A 25,820-nucleotide genomic window follows, 5' to 3' on the forward strand; every position below is an offset into this window, starting at 1 on the left:
GATATCACACTTGAATATGAATAAAATGCATGATAATTATTATAGTGGTTATGAAAAGAATCTACTAGTCTTTTATTAGCAAGCAATGCTAAAATATTTTTTTAGACAAAATTAGATGGGCTTCTTCAATTTTCTTGTATTGTCAAGAAAAATAAGAGAGTTTCTCATAAAATTAGGTGAATATTATAAAAATAAATTTTGCAAAACAATTTAGTAATATAAATGTTTATAATATGATGCAATTCATTTTCAACCCCCTTCTCTACATCCATTCAAATTTTTTTCTCAAAATTTAAGTGCTCCATTTTCCTACCAAATATTGATTTTTTTTCCTCCAATAATTAGTTGCCATGAGACTACCACAAGCCCACCTCTAAAATGAGAACAAGAGTGATAAGTGCCTCACCATCAAACTATGGGCCCATGAGAGTATTATTACTTTAAATTGCATTTTAGGACATGGTCAACACCATGCAAGTTGTGTAATTAAATGATAATAAAATGTCAAATTAGAAATGAAAAGTGACTAATCTTTTATGTTAGAAAGATTGTGTAATGACTTGAGATGAAGTTTGGATGTTTAGAATACCCACTTAAATTTTTAATAGACCATGCCTTCAAATGGAAAGGTTTCAATCCCACATTTTTAATGTGTTTTCTTTAACCATGCCAGAAGTTACTATATAGTTTTGTCAATTTCTCAAAGATCATCCTCATCAAACTAACTCCCATATGTCTAAATCAATTTCTCATATTTACATATAATACTGATAAACTCTATTTTATTATAATGAAAAAAAATTATTATTTTTTATAAAGTAATCCAACAAACCTAACAAATAATGGTAAATTTATTCTTGCTACAACCTTTCTCAGTTTCTTTAGAGTGTGAATCTATCTCCCTTCTTATGAATGAAGATCATAGAGAGTCACTTAAAAAAAACAAGATTTAAAATCTTCTACATAGTTTTGTCTAAAGCTTGTGTCAATCATTTTCATAGATTTTGAAAATCTCATGTCTCATTGACTTTCCAACTTTTATTTTGTCAATAATCACTTTGTTAAATTTAATAATTAATTACAAATTTAAATATATTCACAACAAAAGAAGAAGTTACACGTGCACAATAAAAGACAAGTTACATATATACAAACCTCATCATACTAACCTAACCTTCCCAAAACTCATTACAAAATGAGAGTTAAATCCTTATATTAAGATCCATAGAAAAATAATAACAATATTTTTTTGGCATTCCATAAAAATATAATTTCTCCAATTAAGCAATTTTATTTTCCTAATTTAAAATTTTAAACTCTCATATTCTTTTTATTATCATATACATTATTCCAATGAAATTATTATTTTTAATTAATATAGTTGGGATTACTTTCTTACTATTGATTCTACTTCATTGCCAACCAAGAAACACCCATAGATGCCACATTTCAATCCTTACCTTCACCTGCAATACTCGAATCATTTATTTAAAAAATAATCCCAAATACTGTATGAATCCCGGACTTTCAAAAAGATTAAAATTCATAAAATATTCCCGACTCCAATCCACACATTACGTAACTTGGAGGGGCCGCCGGTCGGAAAACTCGAAAACAGCCCTACTGTCCACCGCCGCCAGCGGGACCCACTTAACACAACTCTCAACCAATAAAATTTTCCCACGTATGTACAAGCATAAAATACTATCTCGTAAACCGGCCGTGTAGATCGGGCGTGCGGGGCCGCCCGCACGTGCGCCGGGAAATAATAAAAACCTCACTCCGGTAAAATTTCAATGTCATTTGCATTACATTTAGTAGACATTTACATTTCATTTCGTCTTCATTTCGCTGCATTGTGATTCTCAACGAAAACCAAGAGAAACTAACATTTATATTACGTTTAATTTTCATTTGGGTTCCGTAATTTTGTTTCGAGTTAATTTCACGCGAGTTTCGCGTGCATTTGGGGAGGCTTCTTACTGAAAGCTTTTAACAAAACCAAGGCAGAGCAAAAATAAAGAGGAAAAAAAGAAGTAAGCTCTAGCTGGCGCTTCCATGGCATCCTTGTGTTACACACAGCAGTTTATTTAAAAGCAGAGCAGATAAAATCTTTACTTGTTTTCTTTAACAGTCTTATACACTTCACGGCCCTTTGATTGGTATATTGTTTTGTCTTTGTACTAGTATTTCTCGTACTGAAAATGAAAGCGGAAAATGAGGGTTTTGAGGGCTTCTTCAAGCCTCTGGAGGGTTTGGGAGTAGTGAAAATAGCTGTATTCGCAGCCGGCAGGCTTCCGAGGCAGTGTGGGAGGCTTGGATTCCCTTGACCTGCGGCAGCGGTGTTTCTCTTTGCAGAATGGGAGGCGGTGGTGTGTCTGGCGTTGGTAGAGAATTTGGTCGTGAAAGCATTCTAAGAATTATTGTGGTTTTTCTCATTTGCCGATTGGCTGTGACTTCGAATCTCAAGTTTGTGGTGCTTCATTCTTTGTGAGGCGACTTTCGTCGGAATCTGAGGTTAGTCATTTCGCTAAAGAAAAATGTTGTTTCCCGTGCACTGTTTTTCCTGTGATATCTTTGTACTGGGGTGATTTTAGCTCAGACTGTTTGATAGTCCTTTTTTCACATTGAGAGTGATTTTTAGTAAATGTTGTTATTCTGTATATAATATAGCTTAGATTTGCAAATAACGTTGTTTCGAGGACAATTTATGTCTCGCGTGGTCAATTGACGCCATAATCAGATGTTTTGGAGGATAATACTGATTTTTTTTCATAGTGGAGACATTTAAGCTGAGATTTATCTACAAATCATTATTTCCTAGGGGCAAATTCAGGGCAGATTTATAGAAATTTTTATTTCAGGGGTAAATTTAGATTAGATCCTTGTACGGGTCATAACCACCAATTTTTTATTCGTCGGGAAAAATTTAGGTCATAAACATGAATTTTTAAAACTTCCTTGCAAATTTAGGTCAGCCTTCTATGTATCTCTATTTCACGGGCAAATTCAGCTCAGACTCGTTAGTCGTTCTCTCTTGAGGATATTTTCATTTGCAAATATTCATGTGCCTTGACTAACTTCATCCGAGACTTCTATATTTTCTTGTGCTGGAGATAATTTTGGCCGAGACATGTAAATGTTTTGTTCTGGGTACGAATTTATCTCAAAATGTATCTATTTTCGGAACAAAATCAGCCCAGACTTGCAAATATCTCTTTATTTTGCGTGGTTAATAACTCAGATACATTTGCCTTGGGTAATTTAAGTTCAGAGTCTTATGGATAATTTTAGCTAATTCTTATAAACTGTTTTCTATAGAGGGCAATTTCAGGGGAGGTTTCTGAACATTTCTTTTCTAGGTTAGTTTTATGTTGAAAACCTTAATAGTTTTAAAGTGGCAAACTTCAACTTAGGCACTTAAGATATCTTTTTGCTGGAAATAATTTTAGCTCACAAATCTAATAGTTTTTAATCAAGGGAAATTTTTTAGCTCAGGCACACACATATTATACCTAATGAATAATTTTAGCTTGGACTTGTAGATTTTTTGCCCGGCGATATTTTGAGTGTAGATTTGTAAATATTTTCTCTTTATGGAGCAAATTCAGTTAAGATTTGTAAATATACATGCCCAATTTCAGCCCATAGGTCGTCAAGTTTTTATGCCATAGGAATAATTTTAGCTTATATTCACAATTAAAAAATAAAATTATATTTAGGGGCAAATGTAGCTAAGACTTGTAAATGTTATTGACTTGGGTGTAATTTTATTTGTAAAGGGAATAATTTCAGCTGAAATCTATGGATATTTCTGTTTTGGGATAATTGCAGCGGAGTCTTGTAATTGTTTGAATTGAGATCATATTTAGCTCATTGTCTTGAATAATTTTGTTTTCAGGGCACATTTAGCTAAGATTCCGAATAGCTTTTTATTTTTAATTTTTGTGGGTAGTTTAATTCAGATAAACATACTTCATGAATAATTTAAGACTTGTTGATGCTTTTGTCCTGGGGAAATGTCATTGAGAACTTATAACTGTTTTTGTTTTGAGGGAAAATATTTGGGAGTCTTGTAAATATTTTTGTCTTGAGGTAGTTTTATTTAAAAATACTAAAAACATTTATGTCTAGGGCAAAAGATGAATTTAAGTCCAGTAGATAGTTTTGTCAAAGGAACAATCTTAGCTTACATCCATAGCAATTTTTTGCTTATGGAGAAATAAAGCTTCAGGTTCATAGATATTTTGTCCTGCAATGTTTTAGCTGAGATTTGTGAATATGTTTTCTTTATAGGAAAAATATAGGTCAAGCCCATAAATAATTGCTTCTTGTTGGCAATATTATTCCAGGGTTATAAATTATTTTGTCATAGTAATAATTTTAGCTTGCTCACAAATGTTTTTGTTTTGGGTAAAAATTTAGGCAGGATTCATTAATATTTTTCTCTTGGGATAGTTATTCTCAATTTTGCTCTTTCAGCTAGTTTTGCTTATTCTCAAGGTAGTTTTACTTCAATACTTTTGTAGGGCAGTAAGTTTGAATCTATCTCAACTTTTTTTTTTTCCAGAATAATTTAATCTCTAATAAATATTTTTTCTTGAGGTTAGTTTGAGCAAGTGCTAAATATTTTGTCACTTCGGTCTAATATTAGCGGTAGGCTCGTGAGTACTTTTCAGATTTCTCTTAGGGGAAATTTCAGGTCAGAATCCTAAATATTTTTGTTCTGGGGGCAATTTTTGCATCGGCACCCAGATTTTTTCTTTGAAGAATGATTTTAGTTTGCTTTGGTAGTTGTTTTTTGGCTGGAGATAATTTTAGCTGAAAAATAAATGTTTTTGTTCTGGGTCAAATCAAGCTCAGGCTTTCATGTACTTTTGTCATGAGACAAAAATTAGTTTTGATTTGTAAATATTTTTTCTCCTCATGTTAATATTTGCCGAGTTATAAATATACTTGTTTTTGAGACAAATTTAAGCCAGAGTCCTAAATTGTTTTGTTTTGGGGTTCTTTCTACATAAGATGCGAATATTACTGGGCTAGGACAATTTTAGGTCAGGCACGGGGAATAATCTTCTCAGACATTTAGGCTTTTTCATCCTGTAAATGCTTTTTGCTGAGATTTGTTGGAAATTTTGTTTTTCAAGAAAATTATTTTGGCTGACTTATAATTTTTTTTTTATCCTGATAATTTCAGTTTTAGACTTTCAAATGTTGTTTTTCCAGGGGAAATTTTTTTTCAGATTTGTAAGCATTTTTGTTTTTGTGAGCAAAATCTTCTCAGGCCCGTGAATTATTTATGTTTATGGGATACTTATGTTTTAGAATTGTGAATAGTTTTATCTGTGAGGCAGTTTTAGCTCAGATACATAGATAGTAAACATATTCATTTTGAGAGCAAAATTGGCTTTAGACTCTTCAGTAATTTTATCTCAAGATTAATTTTCGATTGGGCTTGTAAACATATTTGACTCCAAGACAATTTAGCCAACTTTTATACTTTTTTTGTGGGGGAACGGGGGCGGGGGGAAAGGGGAAGTGGGTGTAAATTTTGGTCAGAATTTTTCAATATTTAATTAGGTGGGCATCTTGACTATAAATGTAGTTCAGGTCTGCAGATGCTTTTGTATGGGAGGATATTTTATAGCTGAATTTAATATTTCTTGTTTTGGAGAAACTTTAGCTCAGAGGCATAACTTTTTTTTTTCCTTCAATTTTAATATTAATAGACGTTTTGGTGCTACGCTTACTTTGTTCTGAGACTCATAAATATTACTGCTTTGGATGAAGTTTTGGGTCAGGCTTGTTTACATGTTTGTCTTGTGGCTGATTGTGCCTAGTTTGTAAATATATTTGTCTACAAGGCAGTTTTAGCTCACTGATTAGATGTGTTTTTGCCGGGATTCATTTTAGCTCAAACTTGTTAATATATCTTTTTTGTTGCAACTAGTTTTAACTTAGATCCTTAAATATGATTTTGGCTAATTACCTGATAGGTGCAACTACAGTGGCAGCAAGGGATGGAGTGTAATGGCACAACTGTGTTAATAAAAACTATTAAAGAGCTGACATATATTTAAAATGAAACTCAAATTATAGAAAAACTCTCAACTGCATAAAATAAATTAACTCTTTGGAAATACAAATAAAATAATTCTAAATTAAAATAACTGTTAATTAAGTCTTAATTAAATAAAATAACTGTTAAATAACTCTCACATAAATATAAGCATTTTATCAAATAATAATAAAGTAAAACAACTTTCAATATAACAAATAAAATGACTTTTCAGTAAATATAGCTCTTCAGATGAAAAATAAAGTACACAACATAAATAAAATAAAGTAATTTTTAAATAGGTATGAAAAGTAAAATAAAATTACTACTAAATAAATAACAACTCAACATTGAATTTTCTTGGCGTTTCTTAAATAGATGCAATTAAGATAGCATAAATATTTTTGGCTTGAGGGAAATCTAGCCGAGACTCGTAAACATCTATTTTTGCCAAAAAGTTTATTTCAGGCATGTCAATATAAGTTAGTTCCGTTCAATTTTATTGATTTTTTCAGTTTAACATGGTACCATTCTGCAATGATTAGCAGTAGTCTGCTTTGTAGTTCTACAACAAATACTACATGTATTATACCTTCAGGTTTGTATGTTCTTTTTTGTGTCCCATCTCTTATTCTGTTGTCAGGGCAACTTTTGTTTCATATGTGTTTGCATGATTTTATATGAAAGCTATTTGTTATGTTTGAGCTTACGTATTGCTACCATTATGTGGCAATGCTTACATCTTATAGTTACCTTTTTGACTTGTCATCCTCTCCTCAAATGTTAAACATGTGAATGCTAAGAACTTTAAAGTTTATAGAAGAACATAATGTATTCGTGTGTTTTTGTCATTTGATCTACATGTGTATTAGCATTGTTTGGGGTGAAGTATATAAAGTATATGCCTTTCTTTTGTCACAGCAAATTTTTTTCCACTCTTTTAGCCTTATGCATGTTGAAATTTTGTTCCAATTATTTAGTTCTATAAAGAGCATTTTGTTGTGCATCATGAGCAAAGTCATTAATATAAATATACATGTGACATCCTTGGTATAAGCATTTTAATTTCTTAAATAAATCTTGACAATATAAGAAATATGAGCACTTGTTTATTGGAGGATTTTCAACGAGTCACCTTTATTTTCTTCTATAGCTGTTCACGCTATGGTCTGTGTTTTGATATTTTATCTTTAATTCTTTAAGAATTTAAATGTATATAAACTTCTTATACTCAACTTTCACTGCAGGTTTTCTTATGCTTTGCATTACTTTCCAAGAAAATTTGGAGGATGAGAAAAACAGACCTAATTTATTTCAGTATTTGGCCTTCATCTGCTTAAGTTTTCAAGTTCCAACCGTAACATCATCTTCATGGAAATACGTCTCTCTTTTTATTGAGAGAGATGAGTGTTTTTTAACATTTTCAGAAATTGTAATTCAATGTTTTGATTAGTTCCTGCCTGTTAAGATGATTTCTACTTCCTACTGCCTTAAATTTGCAAATCAAAATGTGATTCTCTCTGAACTGGGAGAACTGTCTATTAAAGATGTCATGATGTGAGGAAGGCCTAAGGCAGTTCCAAGTTTAAAGCTGTACCAATAATTGCAGCATAATTGGGCCCAGCAAGTAAGTTATAACTTGCATTGTCATTTAGCCTGTAATCTTGCAGACTGGCAATATGCCATCGTGGTGGAGGAAATCTTCTTCTAAAGAAGTGAAGAAGAAAGGAAGTAAAGATAATATATTTGATGGTTTTCGAAAATTCAAGTTTTTGTCAGATGAGAAGGGAAGCTTCAAGTCTTCAGGAGGTTCTCGCCGAGACAGTCTTGATACGGCTTCTGAGAATGGATCAGGACTCAGGGTAGACTCCAGGTCACCATCACCTTCCAATCCTGTATCACGTTGCCAGAGTTTTGCCGAGAGACCACTTGGAAAACCGCTTCCTCTCCCATGTGCAGTACCATCAATACTGGGGCGTACAGAATCTGGGATCAATTTGCTTCAACCGTTGGGGAATATATCTGGAAGATCATCTCCTGGTTTGCCGCTTCCTTCACCTGACTGCATATTATTAAACAGGCTGGATGTCATAGATTTGGATGGGGGTTCATCATCTTCACCTGTTTCTAGTGTGAGTTCTGCTGTTAGTTTTGAACCTGCAGATCAACAAGACAATGGTCCAGTAAATGCTAATTGTAATAATTGTGGTATAGCCCTTTCTGGTAGAGGCCTTGCAAATGGTTTTGGAGGTTCAAGGTAAGTTTTCCTTCATAACTTAACACAAATTATATTGGTATAATTGGTATTCGTAATCTCAATTCAGCTGTTTTGTTCTCATTTTTTAATATGTATCTTAGGTAATATTAAGCACTATTGTTCAAATGTAATTGAAATGCAGTTTTTTGCAAGGCTATTTTCTTGTACTAACATGTCCTTTTGTTATGTACAAATTGAAGTGTGATGAATGCAGCACAATCTCCTAAGCTCAGCAGGAAAAATTCAGGAAAGGATATATTGAGACCTGGCAGTCCTCTTTCCCACCACAACAATCACTCAAACTCATCGAAAAAGTTACTGTTGAATAATAGAGATGTTCCAACACGTCTGCAAATTCCAGTTAATGGAATACTAGCAAGTGCGCCAGAGAGTTCCATGTCTAGTCCTTCAAGAAGCCCAATGAGAGCATATGTTTCTGAACAATCACAGAACAATGCTTTCTGGGCAACAAAACCTTTTCCCGAGACTGCTTTTTTTGGGTCAGGTCATTGTTCTAGTCCTGGTTCAGGATATAATTCGGGGCATAATTCTATGGGTGGAGATATGGCTGGACAGCCCTTTTGGCAGCAGAGCAGGGGCAGCCCAGAGTGTTCGCCCATTCCTAGTCCAAGAATGACAAGTGGTCCAAGCTCAAGAGTTCAGAGTGGGGCTGTTACCCCTTTGCATCCTCGTGCTCTTGGAGCAGGTCCTGAATCCCCAAGCAGTTGGTTAGAAGAAGGTCAGCACCATGGGCATCGTTTGCCACTACCACCACTATCTATTTCAAACTCATCACCCTTTGCTGCTTCCTGTTCAGCAGCTTCCTCATCTTGTGCAGTTCCTCGAAGTCCTGGGAGGGCTGACAACCCTCTAAGCCCTGGATCACGCTGGAAGAAAGGAAAACTTCTAGGAAGGGGGACATTTGGACATGTTTATGCTGGTCTTAACAAGTATGTATCTGCTATTCAATCTTTTTTGCATCTGTATATTGTTTTGCCTATTTATTTGATACACATACATGTGATCGAACAACACTATTTTCTTGTTATTTGTCCTTAAGCCTGCCTTTATTTTGGGTGGCAGCTAGTTTTCTAAAAATATTGTCAATTGGTTTGCATGATTTTTTCAACTGGTCTGAATCACAATCTAAAGAGATCTGGCCTGTCTTAAAACTCAAAATACATTAAACTTATTTGATCCTGCTGCATGTTGTAAACTAGCCTTCATAGTAGTTTTATCCTCTGCAGTCCTTGATAACCTCAGCTATTTTCTGGACAAAATAAATTGCATTGTATATAACAGGAATATCTGCAGATAACATCCTACCTTTTCTATGTTTTTTTAGCTTTTTGGATCTATAATTAGTGTCAATATTCCACTATTTAACTCTTCAACATGAATCCTACTTGATGTTAACATGCATTGATGGATTAAATTGTTGTATCTAATGCAAAAATAGGAAAACGGGTCTTCCTGTTTTAAGCTTGATGTTGTTAAATGCAAATAACATGAAAGGAAGCACATATTGTTAAAGTAGAGAGCATAGAACACACACGAAATTAGGTTGACAACAACAATTGACCTAGAGAAATCTAAAATGGGAAAAAATTGAGTGAGGGTTTTCCTCTTCAATCCACTATCTTATGAGGCATAAAAATATTTGCTGCCTTCTAGAGGCTTTCATGGACTTTCGTTCACAAAAAGCAATGTCCAAACACCACACAAGCCCTGCAATTGCTCCCACACTTGTCCAATCGCATTAGAACTCCTCGTAAGACTCAGATTGAGAGGCAAGATAAGCCCAATTCAACTAACTTCATAAGAAAACACTAAGGTACCTCTATGAGAATGACCTCTCTTAGAGGTATTTTATAGGTATTATAGAGCATGTATTAAATGAAAAACCTTGGAGAGAAGCCTCAGAGTTTTCAGCAACTGAAGCCCTTGAATTTTGAATGCATCAGCTTCTTCAAATCCCACAGGCTCTTTCGTTTTGGCCTTTTTTGACCGTTCTGGAAATTGTGAAAAACCTTGTCTGATGATTCTGCTACATTGTAACAAATTTGTTAGCCGAATCTGTCATTGATGACCTTGTTTCACTTGACTTCAGCATTTTGAATGTCCAGATCACCCAGAACATCTCTGCCTCTGTTCTGTGTTTATAGCTTGTCTTCTACAACTCTGTTGAAGTGTTTTTGTTTTTGTAAAATGAGTCTTTTAAGAGTGTCTGGTACAAGGGGGGAGTCTTTATGTGAGCCACTTAGTTATTAAGTAAGCAGATACATTTCAGATCAATTGCACTGAGGTATGTTTGATGTGCTTTTTTTCACTATGCCATAGCTTACATAGTTATCATTGGCTAATTTGTTGTTCAGAAATGATGGATATTGGTAATGACACCTTAATGACAGTCTTCCTAAGATGGACAAAATTTAGTATAGCGTTCTAACTATTGTTCTGTTCTTTAAATCTAGATTTGTTTTCCTAGCTATTTATTTAGATTTGCCATAGTATAGGCAAAAATTTGGAATGTGGGATACAGGAATATTGGCATGTGCAATCCTAAGTTTTTTGTTATTTTTTGTCATCATTGCATTAAGGGACATTAGATACAATTTATACTTTATATTAGCCATTTCATAATCATTATTCAGTGATTTGCTGAGCCTATGTCTACTTCTAACAGCCTTGTCAATTTTGTAGTGAAACTGGAAAAATGTGTGCAATGAAGGAGGTGACAATGCTTTCTGATGATCCAAAGTCCAAGGAAAGTGTAAAGCAGTTGGAACAGGTAAATCCTATCTTAAAATATTCGTTCTCAAAGATTCTGATTTGATTTTGAAATCAACCAAGTTATGTAATGAGCATCAAATTAAAGCTTTCAAGACTGCAAGTTTTTTAAATATCGAAGATTTTTTTTCCCAATGTGAATTGATGATTCCCAGTTGCCTTTGACAGGAAATTGCCGTACTTAGTCGTCTGAGTCATAAAAACATTGTGCAGTACTATGGGAGTGAAATGGTATGTGTGCTATAATTTTTATCATTATTGAGTTATCTTAATGTCTTCTGTTTACCTTAAAAGCATGCACCTTTTATTGTGTATAATTATCTTATAGTCCTCTCTTTGCCTTGAATTGTCAGGCAGATCTGATCTATGAAAAAGATTTCTATTCTAATTTCTAATGATAAACTAAGTAGATAATGCGCAGATATGTTTTTGTGTATCTTCATTGTCTATTTGTAATTCTGATGCTAACAGAAAATTAGGGTTACTGCTGCAATTTGAATTGTTTATTAGTTTGAAAATTTTGTTGGGTATCTTTCAGTGGTATCAGAGCTGGAATCCTGCCAGCCTGTGAATCACCAGATTGAAGAGAAAACTGATTATGGCACCACTTAAAAGATATCTTGGAATGAATCTTTATGGCACCTCTAGTTTAAATCTATTTCTATGCATTAGATATTGGGTTATAGATTTGATTTCAAATTCTAGCATGCTATGAAAGCACAAGTGCTAGGATAGGATTAATTTGTTTTTGAGTTTTTCAGATTTAAAGAGTTTATCAAGTTGCATGCAGGTTTCTTGCTAACCTAGTATGCACTTCTCTTGCATCTTCTGATGATCTGGAGAATCAGAAAGGTTTAAAGAAAAACAACCTCTATTTTTGCATATGCCCTGTCTTCTTACAAGATGGAACTTGAGGGTTCTAGTGTCTTCGGCTAGCATGAAAGCTTTTTGGTTGCGTTTAGAAGGCTTGAGAAAGTTAGAATTGACTTTTGGCTTGCCAAATTCAGAGTTCATTGGATGTAGTTACAAAAGTGGGGGTTTCAAGTTAAAACTTGGTGATCAATTCTCATTTGGGGTGTTTTTAGGCCACAAGGACCTCACCTTTGTGTTTAGAAGGCCTGAAACCCCTATTTTGATATAAAGCACTTAAATTTTCAATGTCAAAATTGTGGATAATTTTCTTTTTGTCTTTGTATGGTGGTCATATCATTCCACAGATGGATTAAAAAAATTGAAAATAATAATGCAGGGTGTTGCCAACCATGTGCTGTTCATCAACAAATTACTATAATCTTCTTTTTTGATGGGCGTCTTGTATGCATTCTTTTAAGTAGTCAACAATTTTTCTTTTAACAACAATTACTATAATCTTTTTTTTTTTTTGCTTAAAATGGATCAACTTTTAAGTTTTGTACTAACACCCTATAACTACTTTGATGAGAAGTCCAAGATGACTATCTATCTAAAAAAGCAACGTCTACATAGGGTAATAATTGGTTTTGAAATCAAACCAACTTTAATTTTGGGAAAGCCTAAATGGTTTAATAAACTGGATGAAGCTTTTGGTACATAGTGCATGTCTATATCTCCAGCTTTTCTCTTTCATATAGAGTCAACATTCAATGAAAATGTAGTGTGGACCACTTTAGAAAAACTCTTTTGTACATAGGATGAAGTGTGAGGTCATCAACTGGGCAATGACCTAAAAGGACTAAGTCCTAGTAATTGTGATCCTAGGAATACTTATTTGCAATGTTAAAAGCCATGAGATTGCAGCTAAAATAATGTAGGATAGAAAAGATAGATCAACAGATAATTTTGTGGAAGTCTATAGAATACTCCATCCCACTACTCATGAGTTGTTCATGGAAAGGAGTGTTGATTCTGAAGAAAATTTAGATAGTTCTTATAACATTTCTCCATCCTTCATTACTATAGAGACACTATGACATGATAGTTCTTTAGAGGATTTTAATCCTCCAAATACTAATGTGGAGTCGTCATCCTTAACTTTAGATGATGATGATAATGATGAGGATGTACTTCCTACCACATCAAGTCATCATTTAGAAAGTACTCTAGATTCTATAGCAACTTGGCCTGCTTGGGCTAGTCAGTCTTTGATCATGTTGTGGATATTTTAAATACTAGGAGGTCATAATTCCAGTGGAATAGGGGTGGAGGCAACTGCACAAGGCACGGGAAAATTGGGGGTTGGTTTAGCAACAAGCAAATTCCTCTTGCGCACAATGTTGCTTAGGTTTGAGCCATTCAGTCATTTTCCCTCTTGTGGTGAAAAGACATTTAGGGTTTCTTTCAGTCCAATAAGAAATAAAATGTTCGAAAATCATGTCCACCCATGAAATCACTCAAGATTATCTCTAGAATCGACACATTAGCTTTGGAATTGATTGGATTTGATTGGTGAGGGATGGTATTGTTTTGAGCGAAAAAAAAAATGAACCATGGTCAAATTCACAAGCGATTTGAATGAGGATATGATTCCGAGATGTTTCGTACCTGAGATCAGCCTGTATATCTGCCGATTTGGAAACATAGTCGTAGTTTTTTCATTTCTATTGATCTGTTTTGTCATATAGATGTTAAGGATCACCCTCCTAGATTTCACAGAGGCTGAAGTATAAGATTGCTGAACTACCCTATCACTTGGCCTCATACTACCCTTTCCTTGTTGATGGTTTAGCTCCTTTTCCAAGATATGTTGCTCCCCTCCTTGTAGTCGTGAGTAGTAATCCTATGGGAAAAGACCCTACAGTTTTGGGAACCTTACGGGGAGCTTACCTCAGTCAGGCCCTTGTTTGGTGTCTTTCAACCCTACGTGCAGCCAATAGAAGAAGCTTGGTTTGTGGTTTAACTTAGTGTACTTTATGCTATGTAAGTAAATAAAACTACAGTAAACAATAAAGTATAAACTAAAGTTAAACAATAAAGAGTCTACTAGGGTTTTCTATCATGTATGTAGTGACTTGTGAATGGATTGGAAAAATCATAGTTGAAGCAATGCAGATGCCAAAGAGCTACAGGCCGAGTCTACAAGTTATCACGTCGGCAGTAAGGGAAGAAAATTATAGAAATAATATGGCTTCACGGGAGTTACAGAGCCAATGTAAAAGATGATATAGAATTGAAGGAAAGAACTTAGCAAGCAATCTTTAATACTTATGAGGTAGGCTGTGTGAATTTATGTTTATGAAAGATGACATAACAATAAATTATTGCTTCAAGCTTTTACAGAAATCCAATTGTGAGCAAAGATTCAGAGACAGAAAAGAAAGTTGCAAGAAGTTAATTAGAGACAAGAGAATGATTGTGCGTGATCCATTCAAAGGATAGAAGGGAATAATTAATCAAGATAAAATCTGATGAAATTAGAAGGTAGCAGATAGATGAGCTGTTTAGAAAAGTTAAATGCTAGATATGAGTCATTTTTTCAAATGTTTTGATATGGTTTAAATTTTGTGGACTACCACAAATGCAGTGGATTCTAGCAAAGGCTAGTGGACAATAATATAGGAAAATAAGCCAAAATAGGATAAAGGTTACTTGGTATCTGCATTACTGGGAAAAAGGCTAAGGGTATAGGTTAAAATGACATCCAAACATGCGATAGACATGAGCACTAAAATGAGCGAATTGCATAGAGTAATTGTAAAGTATCAAATATCTGTCTCTACAATACTATATTTTTTGTAATGAGGATTTGCATATTTAGTAATTTGTTTTTTAAAACCAAGTGTGTGCCAGAGTGGCATCTTCTAAGTTCCAGGCCTTAGTCTTTCCACTTCAACACTTTTTCAACTTTAATCACCTTGTATAATCTGCATTTGTTACTGCTAAGCTGTTTATAATTAGTGAAAACATAAATCTATCAGGAAATGAACTTGACTAACAGATAGCTTATATGCTATCCTTGCAATGGGGATTTCTACAGTCAGTAAGTTTGTATTAGCATAATGCATCTGCTAAATTTCAATAATTTTCAGTCTTTGTTCAGTATATATTCTGGCTTGAATCTGTTCCTGTTATTAGGTTCTTGCTATGTCCCCATTTAATTTCAGACTGGTACTTGGACAGTATATTTTATTCACATCTTTGGTTATTTTATGCGTGCTGTGCAACTTGCAACTTCCAATGTAAAGTTAGGATTTTGTCTGTGAGCGCTTACACTCTAAGTGTATTGGATGTACTTTCCTTAGAAATGGGATAGAAATGCTGATAATTTTGTTGTGAACTACAATCAGCTATTGGCAACTCTAACCTTCTCAAAAACTACCACCTTTGATGCAGACTGCAACCTTTAATGCAGAATATAGCATCACGGGAGGGTAGCAAATTACTGAGGAGTTGGATTTTTAAAATCTAATCAAATTTTGTCTCTTAAGCATGAGAGAGTCATTGCAGTTATGGCTGTTCTCTGTCAAATTGCCACTATTTGGAAGATCTAGGGGATTTTAATTTTTTTTTCTAGATATTAGTTGACCTTATGCTGCTGTTTGCTTTCATTTGTTGCCATCTTAAACATTGTTGAATCATCAGGGCACATTTTATAATTGTATCTGTTGCTATTTGTAAGTGTCTCCTTGGGCTCATTAATGATGATTCCATTGTTAAAGCTGCTTAGCTTTAGGGCCGTGAACTTGAGAACAAAGAGCTTGGAAATATGCAGATTTAAAGGAATTCTTAATTTTACCCACATTTCATGTAGAATGACTGTTATTATCCCTCTATATGCTAATAGCACAATGTAGTTGTAATTTCCCTTAAAACATCCTCTAGAAATTCAAGATTTAGTTTTTAAACAGCCTTAAGCTGCTTTCCATATTCCATCCAACTTGCAGCGAAGTTTTTTGTGGTTGAATTGGAGAATTTTTGTACATTCAGAAGAGTAACAATTGAACCAAAACAAGATGCTCATGGTTATAAAATTTATCTTAAGCATCTTGCTGAAATAAACAATTGTTTTTATGTTTGGGATGCTAGTAGTTAGATACTGACTTTGGTGTGTGTGCAGATTGCTGATAAGCTCTATATTTACCTAGAGTATGTGTCTGGTGGTTCTATCCATAAACTACTTCAAGAATATGGCAAATTTGAGGAGCCAATCATTCGTAGTTATTCCCGACAAATCCTTGCTGGACTGGCATATTTGCATCAAAAAAATACTGTACACAGGTACTTTATACAAATCTTGTGTTATTGATGCTATTCACAGTGAAAATTCCAAATAGTAATCAGATTCCAGAAAGTATGGCAACTTTGTCTTGATGTTCCATACCAACGTGATTCTCACCCTTGATGATGATTGATAATTTTACAGGGACATCAAAGGAGCTAATATTCTAGTAGACCCTAATGGTCAGGTCAAGGTTGCCGACTTTGGCATGGCGAAACATGTAATTTTCTTATAATCCACTCAAGATAAATGGGATATAGAATATTTTTCTCTCTATACATCAAAATCTTACAGCACAATTGATTTTTTTGGAGTAGCTGGTAAAAGTGATTTTTGTGTAAACTTAAGTTGACGAGTAAATTTAGATGCTTTTTCTTGAAATAGGAAAGATTCGCCAATCAAAACATTAACCTGACCAGATATAATCACTGCAAATAATGCAACTTATAGTGAGTTGTAAAGGACAAGATACCAAATATTGCTTAGCATGGATTTACAGTTTTCTTTCTATACAACAGTCTTAAAGTGCACTTTTATTTTTAGGGGTGGCCGGGAAAAACGACTCTTGTGCAAACTTAAGTTGACAAGTAAACTTAGAAGCTTTTTCATAGTAGGGAAGCATTTGTCAATGAAAACATTAACATGACTAGATATTATCACTGGAACTATTGTAACCTACAGCGAGTTGCAAAGGACAACATATGAAAGATTCCATAGCATGAATTCACAGCCTAAATGGGCTTTGTGGGTGTCATTCCTGGTTGAGGCTGATTTTACAGCATCTTATGACAAACCTGCTACCCTTGGCCTCCTGACTTCAAGACTTGAGTTATAGGGCTGATTTTACAGCATCTTATGACAAACCTGCTACCCTTGGCCTCCTGACTTCAAGACTTGAGTTATAGGGTATTTCATATATTCCATTGAAGTCCTTGATATTGTTATGAGTACATCAGTCTCAAACATCTACAACCCATTTAGGCAAGAATGAGAAACCTTAAAAATGACATTTACTTCCTGCTACCAACATGCACGTGCTCGACAAGTCACCTACATTTTCTGAATATCAAAGATAAGGTTGAATTTTTCAAACTTGAAGGCATTTGGTTAAACTAATATTATTTACTTAATGCAAATTAAATAGTTGAATTTCAACTTCCCTTCCCTGGGGACAAATACCTTTCATTTTGGAATTATTTTGTTTTTGATATTTTAAAACTGTAAAAGATACATACAATAAGTGGTTCTTTGTTCGTATTGCCATTTTTGCTTCTGAATTTGCTTTAAAGCTTTGATTTCTTGGTTCATCAGAAATTCATCTTGTTTGGATATTGGATTCTCAGCAACATCTTTATTTGGTGCTTCACACTTATGGCTTGGTCATTAAAAAAGTAATACTTCCACAAGTTTATTTGAATTTAGTTGATTCATTTTGAGTTTTTCTGGAATTATGAAATATCTGCACCTCATGGTTAATGCGTTTGTGGGTGCCGATGCAGTTCTTGCAATAGACTAAAATGGTGGAGCTTTTGTTTATTGCTTTGCTTTTAGATAAGTTGCTTATAGGGCTCAAATGTTTCATGGATCTAATCATAAGATAGACCATATGCTTTCCTATATATCTGGACCTGATTGGTATTTTAATTTTTTATATCAGTATGATTTCTCACCCTTTTAAGCATTTTTTCTCTTTTGCATTGCTTTTACTTTTAGTTGGAACTTTGTTTGAAATTATGAACATAGATTAATCTAATGCCGGTAATTAACTTTTATTTCAAAACATTTCCTACTGTTTTCTTCTGTGCTCTTTCTCCCTTCGATCTCTTCTGACCATTTTTCAAACAGCTGAAATCTATTGCTTTATTGCTTGATATCTTTCAACATAAATTTAATATTTATTCTCTAGTTTATATTTTATTTCTCGCAGAACTTTGAGGTTCTTTGTTTGATTCTATTTACTTGATCCTCTCCCAACCTATAGGTTATTACCATTTCAATATGTTCCCTAATATTATGTGATTGCTTGCAAGATCTAACCTTGTGGACGAGTAATGCTTTTCATTTTGTTGAGAGTGGGTGGCACTGGAAAAGTCAGTTGTTCAGTATACAAGATTCTTGTCTTTTACTTTCACAGGCCTTAAGAAAACATGTACAAAAAAGGCCTCTTTTTTCGTTTCCTATTCCAATTTGGATATAAATTAATTATTTTTCAATTGGGATCGTTGGTAAGAAAAAAAATGAAAGTTCTGTGTATGGACTTCTGGCAAAACACTAACATGCAAGTATTATTTGGGTTCAGATCACTGCACAATCTTGTCCTCTGTCATTCAAAGGAAGCCCATACTGGATGGCTCCTGAGGTATGAAAGATCTTATTGCTTATTCTTTCCTGTAGTGTGCTCATACATGGTTGTAATGAGACATGCTTAACAATTGTTTGTCTAAATAACTGATGTAGGTTATCATTAATTCAAATGGGTCCAATCTGGCTGTGGATATTTGGAGTCTTGGTTGTACTGTTCTGGAGATGGCCACTGCAAAGCCACCCTGGAGTCAGTATGAAGGAGTGAGTTACTTGGTAGTCAGTTTATTTGTTGAGTAGGGAAACAAGATGCCTAAATGTATGTTATTTTGTAGTCAAATTAGAGAACCTTGGCACTAGAATTTGTAAAAAATGCATTTCTTGTGTTGCAAGATCCCCCAATACATGGGGTATTCTTTTGCAAACAACTTAAGGATTTATGTTCGTGTCTTAATTATTAGCTTATCTTCATAAATGGGCATTTTGACACTTTGCTAGAATGATAGTAGTACTAAATAGTATGAATAATGCAGGTTGCTGCAATGTTTAAAATTGGGAACAGTAAGGAGCTTCCAATAATCCCTGATTATCTTTCAGAGGATTGCAAGGGATTTTTAAGGCTTTGTCTTCAGCGCAATCCTATTCTGCGTCCTACAGCTGCACAACTTTTAGAACATCCATTTGTAAAGCATGCAGAACCTTATGCTAAGCTTGATGTTGCTACCCAGAATTCTGAAGCATTCTCTTCGACCAATAATGTTGATCGATCCATGGTAAGACTAACGTTTTGGTTGGTTCTTCCATGCTTAAGTGTATGCTTCATTTCTCTTTACTACTCGCTCACTTGTTTTGTACTCATTGTTTGGTAGTTTTTTATGTGTTTATTGTTTTAATTTTTAATTTATTTATCTTTTAAATCGTTTTGCAGATATGAAGGGTTTGTGATTAGCATGACATATCCAACATTATGACTAGTGTAGACCATTGCTTGATATCTGGAACTGGAATTTGTTTACAAGTAGCTCAATTAACATGCATTTTCTTGATTAGTTTGTGTTGAAAATGCCTACATATTCTCCACATGATACTGCATGCCAAAATGAAGTTTCAACCTTTGATATGCTTCTCTATGTTGCATGTCATATATTGGTCAAACATTGGTTTTGAATTTATTTAGCATTGGTTTCTGCATGCATTTGCTATTATGGCTCAGTTCTAGAGTGTTAAGCAATTAATTGACTAAAACCAACAGGCTTAAATTAAAAGCACATAACAACAGATTTTTTCATTCATTACTTCTCTGTAGTCAGTTATGAGCCCAAGGAGTTCACTGTGGGGGTTATTGAAGCTCTTTGCCAGTGGAACATGTGAATTCTGGAGAAAACCAATGGAATGTCTCCATTCCTTAGGAATCGTCAACTGACCCCAGTGTCACAATTTTCAATTTCGCAAGAGAAGGCATAGTTATCTAAGGGCGCTTGCCAATATGGCAATACTGTATGTCCATGAAAGACCAGATAGTCATACATTTCAGTGAAATATCCTTGCAATTTCAGTTCAATAAAAGGTGTTATTTCTGGCCAACACTATTTTACCTCTGGATAATGCTTTCGTTTTTCTTGCATGTCCTCATTGACTTTGCTTTCCACTTTTGACATTGATATCAGCTGGAGTTCCTCTTAGACTATATAACTTTTTCAAGCCACCTTAGCTGTGAAGGCACCAAAGTTTCTTGTGCTTTCATGATTGCAATATGTTAGATGACATAACAACTCAGAAAAAATGGAAGAGAAAAACTAAAACATGTAGGATGACAGAGATGACTAATTTTAACATTAAAGCCATCTTCATCTTCAGCCATAAAACTTGCTTTGAAACATATGAATCAAACTCAAAGGATGGCAAGGCTAAAGCAAATTCCAAAATATTTACATGGACAAGCAACATGCTCAGATTCAGAATTGAGGATGTTTGTGGTTCACAACTTGGCATTGAAATCTACACTGGCTAAAACTCTCGAGTTTTTCTTACACTCATAGGCAGTCCTGAAGCTTATACATGGTTTGAGAGGGTCTTCCTGAAGTATTCAGCTTTTGAGATGATGAGGTCTTCCATTAAGAGTAGCATGCACAAACTGGAGATGGTCTAGCAGGACATTGCTTATAACTTATTTATATTAAATTATATTAATTATTATTGAACTTAATATACTTATTGTTATTTTATATTTATTTAGATTTTGTTATTATTTATTGTACATTATATTTATTTCTATGATTTTTTCTATGAATGTTCTATTCAGCCCTATCCATATCAGGGGGCCTTAAAAATAGCCATCTTCATATCCATGTCCATGCAACTCTGCTTGTTGTACCTTTAATTTGTTCACCACAACCGCCAAATTGTTTTTATTAGAATGCTCAAAGGCTTCTTAAAGAGTCCTTACAAGAAGCCATCCAGGTCTTGAACTATGTTATTTCCCATAGAAAGAGATCATCCCAGGCTTCACATTCAGAAATTGGCTTCAGGAGAAAGACATTGTTCAGCTTAGGATGGAAGGAACTTATCTATATCATTGGTTCTGAGCACATTGTTTTCACTCCTTGGACAGAAGAACCATAAAGAAATTCTATTCTTCTGTTCTTCTCAGTGCTCATGGTTCTTCCAATAGGAGAAGTGAGAAATAATTCTACAACAATGGCATTGGGCCAGCATGAACTGATGAAGCAAGCTTTACTCAGTCCCCTACGTTTTGCCAGGTTACCCAATATTTGTGCCTTCCAGAATGTTGCATCTCACCTTGAGATCAAACCCAACTTTGTGGTTAATTTTATTTCACTAGTGAGATAATTCTCTGTTAAACTCTGTACAAATGGTCTTCTATGGAGGTTGAAGGCTTTGATAGTTTCTTTTTCCTGAAACCAAAAATGCTGCCAAAGTAAACAATATTTATTTTCATCTTGATCTATGGTTTCTGGCCAAATAAACATCCCGAAGCCTTGGATCCAACTTCCGTCCATTTGTGATTTGAATGATGGATGAAGTTTCCACATCTTTTGAAACTTAAACAAGAAGTGGCTTTGGGGAGTGCCACACTGATAGAGGATAACGGTTGGCCAGCTGTCCAAACCAGTCTCTTTACAGCCTTAGTTTCTGTGGCAAGAGTTCATGTAGATTTGGAGAGGTAGGTGTCCAAGAGAAGTCTTGCATAGTCTTCAGCCCTCTTATTTTACCAGGTAAAAAGTCATTCTTTGAGCTTCATATCCAATGAATTGTTTCTGAGTTTTTCCTTTCTTCTTTTCAATTTTTAATATGCTAATGGATCACTGCACAGAACACTCTAGCTATGACTTGTTTTTATATCACTGCAAAGAGGTCTTCTTCACACTATTACCTTCTGCTTGGTCAGTTGTATATATGTCTATCAATGCTTAGGAGAGGTCTCTGGATTCATCAGTCAACTTCCTTCTTTCTTTTGAACCAGTTTGCAACATGCCTTTATAGGATCCTTAGCCGCAGCTAATGCATTGGACTAGCTATATAAGAATAAATCACCAAAAGCTATTTTAGAAATTCTCCAATGAGTTTCTGCCAAGGTTTTCTTACAATATTTGGATTCTTTTATACAAACCAAATCAGGAATTGTAAACCTGATTTGATTTTTCAGCAGCCTCTGTTTGGAAGGGACATTTAGGCCTATATATTCAGAAGAGGAGGTCTTTAAATAGAGCTTTGACCAATTTGGTGAGGTTGAGACTTTGCCAATAGCTTCTGCCCTTGTTTTTCTACCTTGCTAAGATGTCTGAGTATCTGCTTTCTTCTAATGGCCAATTGTTTCTGCAAAATGGCTATTTAGAGGATCCAAATCCCATGTAAAAATAGCAAATAGAAGCACAGCTGGAGTCATGGAGTGACAAGGGATTCAAGACTATATCTTTCCCATCGTCAGCTGAAGATCTGATAGCTGAAATTCCACGATGAACTCTGATTCTGCTTGTTCACATCCCTTACAAATCCAGGCTTGAGATATTTTTCCAGAAGGCATTCAACTTATATTTTGCGCTGTTGTGGAGAGGTTAAATTATGATTTAGCCATGGATTTAAAACTTTGTGATTGATGGTCATTGGAAAATCTTAGGTTTAAGGCATAACTCTTTTATTGCAAGCTATCATTTTATAAGTGTTTCTCAAGGTGGTTTTAGATATATTAGAAGTTAGCAACCTTGACAAATCCAAGCAGACAATGTAATCTTTTTCTTGACGAGTACTTGTTTGAAGTTCCTCTTACAAGAGCAATGGATGATGATGGTTTCAATGAATCCTCTCGTTTTCTGTTTTCTAATATTCATGTGGTTGTCTGGGCTTGCATTGTAATAGCCTGGTCTTTCCCAAACTATGTAATTAGTATGCAGACAGCTATTAGTAATAAGTATAGTGATAGAATGCTGCAATTTGGGATTCCAATTCTTCTCTATCATTTCTATATTGTGGTGTTATCCACTCTGTTTTGCTACAATAGGGAAATTTTATTTTGGTAAGTTTTCTGGTGACAGTATAAATTCCAATCAGTTGAATCATCTGAGCATTTAATTTATTTTTCCTCCTTTTCTTTATGCAATGCAGAATGTTATGCAGGGTGCTGGACACACAAGAAACCTTTCTTCTCTTGATACAGACTATGCTGCTGGACAGTTGCAAGCAAATTTTGTGCACAGACCTTCAAGGTTTTTCCCTCATTGTTTTCATTATTGCTCCTTTAAGTCAGCAAGTACATTGTTTTGGTGACTACAAAGGTATCTAGGAATAATATCTTAACTTGGGGATTTTTGATTGCAGTGAGCAGTTCTATTTGCAAAAGAATATATCAATGCCAATTTCTTGTCCAGTGTCTCCTTGTGGAAGCCCATTGATACAGCCTCGTTCACCACATTATCGAAGTGGCAGGATGTCTCCTTCTCCTATATCAACCCCACTTGCTAGCTCTGGCACTTCAACTCCATTGACTGGAGGGCATGGTGCCATTCCAGCCCAATTAAATGGATCTATGAAACATTCGACATATGCAGATGAAGGTTTTGTCAGTGTTCCTAGATCACCTAATAGAACTGTGAAACAGTCGACATATGCAGATGAAGGTTTTGTCAGTGTTCCTAGATCACCTAATAGGAGATATATTAACGATTCTAGTGGGAATGGTGTCTATCATGATATGAGGTGTGATGTTTACCGTGGAACACCAATGATCCTTACTCCAGAAGGCTCACCCAGAGCTCAAGAACAGTTATCAGATGATGGTATTTTGGGGCAAGCATATGGTAGGATGACAAGAGAGATTAATGGTGAAGCCCAAAGGCAGTACTGTGGTCAAGTTGCTTTAGCTGAACATGTGTCCCAGCAGCTACTAAAGATTCCATCAAAATTCCCTGAGGTTGGCTTTAGGCCCAGTTCTCCCTTGCTTGGTCGCTCAAATGGTCACGATTATTGTTGAAGGTGTGGAACTGAAGTAGATCTGATTTCTGTTGCCAATTTTACTGACTTGGATGCGAAGTCTTCTGGTGGAGTCTGAGTTTGACTTACCAGGTATCTGACATTCATACAAACTACATTATTTTGCGGCCAGTTCTACATTAGCAGCTGCCTTAACATATTTTAAAAGGAGCATCGGTAGCTGATGGAGATCATTTGTAGAATACCATATCAATCCAAATTGTGAAATAATGTGCAAGATTTGTTGCTGTGCTGACCTAGAACAGTACAGAATGTATTGTTTGTAGTTTAGATTGGGATGGGGGCATTGGCAACATGATTGTTCTTTAACATAGCTAAAGGTAAGCTTCACTCTTATGAATCTATGCATGCTGATGAGAAATATGTGTACCGCTGACATCATTTAATGACAACTTGCATCATTGCAGAGAAGAAAAAGGTTTCTGCATAATATGCCAGTTGTTTTTATAGAACTTTCATTTGTGTGCTCAGTGAATTGAAATGCAAGAGTGAATGAGACTGTGTATTTCTAATTTTCTGTATCTTAAATAGGGCAGTAATGAGGCAGGTTATCTTATATTGGCCATTTAATTGCTTCTTGTCATTACTAAGAAGAGGTTGGAGTCAAAGTTAGAGTTGACCAAACTTTGGCTACAATGAACACAGCCAATCAATTATTGATTAAGCCTGTATGAATTTCATCTTTTAGCAAGTTTATCACTTAATAATTTCATTAAGTGGAAGCTTAGGTCAGCCAACCTTGAACTCGATCTATATCAATAACTAATCTAAATGTCTTCTCACTTAGCGTCAATAGTTTTCTTTTGGTGAATTTCCTAACCAAAAATGTCCATGCAGTATAAACCCATGCCTTGGGTATTACACAATATAAAGCTATAATTTGTAGTTGTTCTGGTACTACCATATTCAAAAGCTAGCAAGAAAATTTGGAGGATATATGCAGTTACATATTGAACGATCATAAATATCTGAAGTCTGCTGCCAAAGTATTTATTTAATATTATCCGAATGACCTCTCATCAGATGCTTTTTATATTTGCCATTCCAAACTGATTAGGCCAGTTGATTGCATAAAAGGTAAGGGTGGGGGAAGCTTTTCCTGTACTATCTGGAGAGAAATGTGCTTTACCCCTCATTTGGAAAGATGTAGGTGGCTTTGAAAAATAGATCAAGTTTGGAGAACTTTGTTGTTCATCATCACTATGATATAGGTTTTTTTCCCCCTTGCCATTAGACATTTCAGAAATTGCTTAAACGAAGCAGTTTTATGTAGCTTACATGTATCGTCCTCCAATATTGCATAGAAGTTAATAGTTCTAATCTGTCTGTGTTATTCATTAATGGTTTCTTCTCCATGGCCAGATTTTGCAGACTTAGTTAAAACACAAATGTCTTGTGAATATAATGCGAAAATTAATTCAACATTTAGTAGTCGTCCTATTTGTTCCTAAATTTTGACGAGTAATATTTCACCAAATCAGCTGAAGAAAGAGGGGACTTATGAATACGACAGATTAGCTTTCTTACATTGGAAGGTAAATTTTTTTGTCTATAATTCAGGCTTAATACGTAGCCAACGTTCTAACAACTCTGCCTATATTAAATAGAACTGTATCTGCAAAATGAAGTCATAATTTATGCAAATCAAGGCATTATGAATAAAATATGGTTATGGGTTCTTACAGGATCTCAGATATTAATTACATAGTTAA

At 34.7% G+C, this 25,820-nt stretch overlaps 1 protein-coding gene across 2 annotated transcripts; it reads left to right on the forward strand.

Moving 5' to 3' along the window:
* Positions 1–1,955: 1,955 nt before the first annotated feature.
* On the forward strand, positions 1,956–24,664 carry LOC131071301 (mitogen-activated protein kinase kinase kinase YODA). 2 transcript variants are annotated; one of them, XM_058007098.2, is made up of 12 exons: positions 1,956–2,517; positions 7,306–8,315; positions 8,516–9,265; positions 11,019–11,106; positions 11,274–11,336; positions 16,138–16,298; positions 16,444–16,519; positions 18,599–18,658; positions 18,757–18,864; positions 19,134–19,373; positions 23,236–23,324; positions 23,437–24,664. In XM_058007098.2, exons 2-12 carry the CDS (start codon positions 7,738–7,740, stop codon positions 24,086–24,088), a joined length of 2,865 nt encoding a protein of 954 aa, XP_057863081.2. In that variant the 5' UTR covers positions 1,956–2,517; positions 7,306–7,737; the 3' UTR covers positions 24,089–24,664. The 2 variants fall into 2 exon arrangements, with proteins under 2 accessions (XP_057863081.2, XP_057863080.2); XM_058007097.2 differs by having other exon boundaries at positions 1,958–2,517; positions 23,224–23,324.
* Positions 24,665–25,820: the final 1,156 nt, after the last annotated feature.

This window comes from Cryptomeria japonica, chromosome 8 (assembly GCF_030272615.1).
Source record: "Cryptomeria japonica chromosome 8, Sugi_1.0, whole genome shotgun sequence".
NCBI lineage: Eukaryota > Viridiplantae > Streptophyta > Pinopsida > Cupressales > Cupressaceae > Cryptomeria > Cryptomeria japonica.

Bases quoted from the DNA above. Each gene is read 5' to 3' on its own strand.
- LOC131071301 (XM_058007097.2), top strand. From the start codon at position 7,738: ATGCCATCGTGGTGGAGGAAATCTTCTTCTAAAGAAGTGAAGAAGAAA. The intron at 11,337-16,137 runs GTATGTGTGCTA...GTGTGTGTGCAG, and splicing joins AGTACTATGGGAGTGAAATG to ATTGCTGATAAGCTCTATAT. The intron at 16,520-18,598 runs GTAATTTTCTTA...ATTTGGGTTCAG, and splicing joins ACTTTGGCATGGCGAAACAT to ATCACTGCACAATCTTGTCC.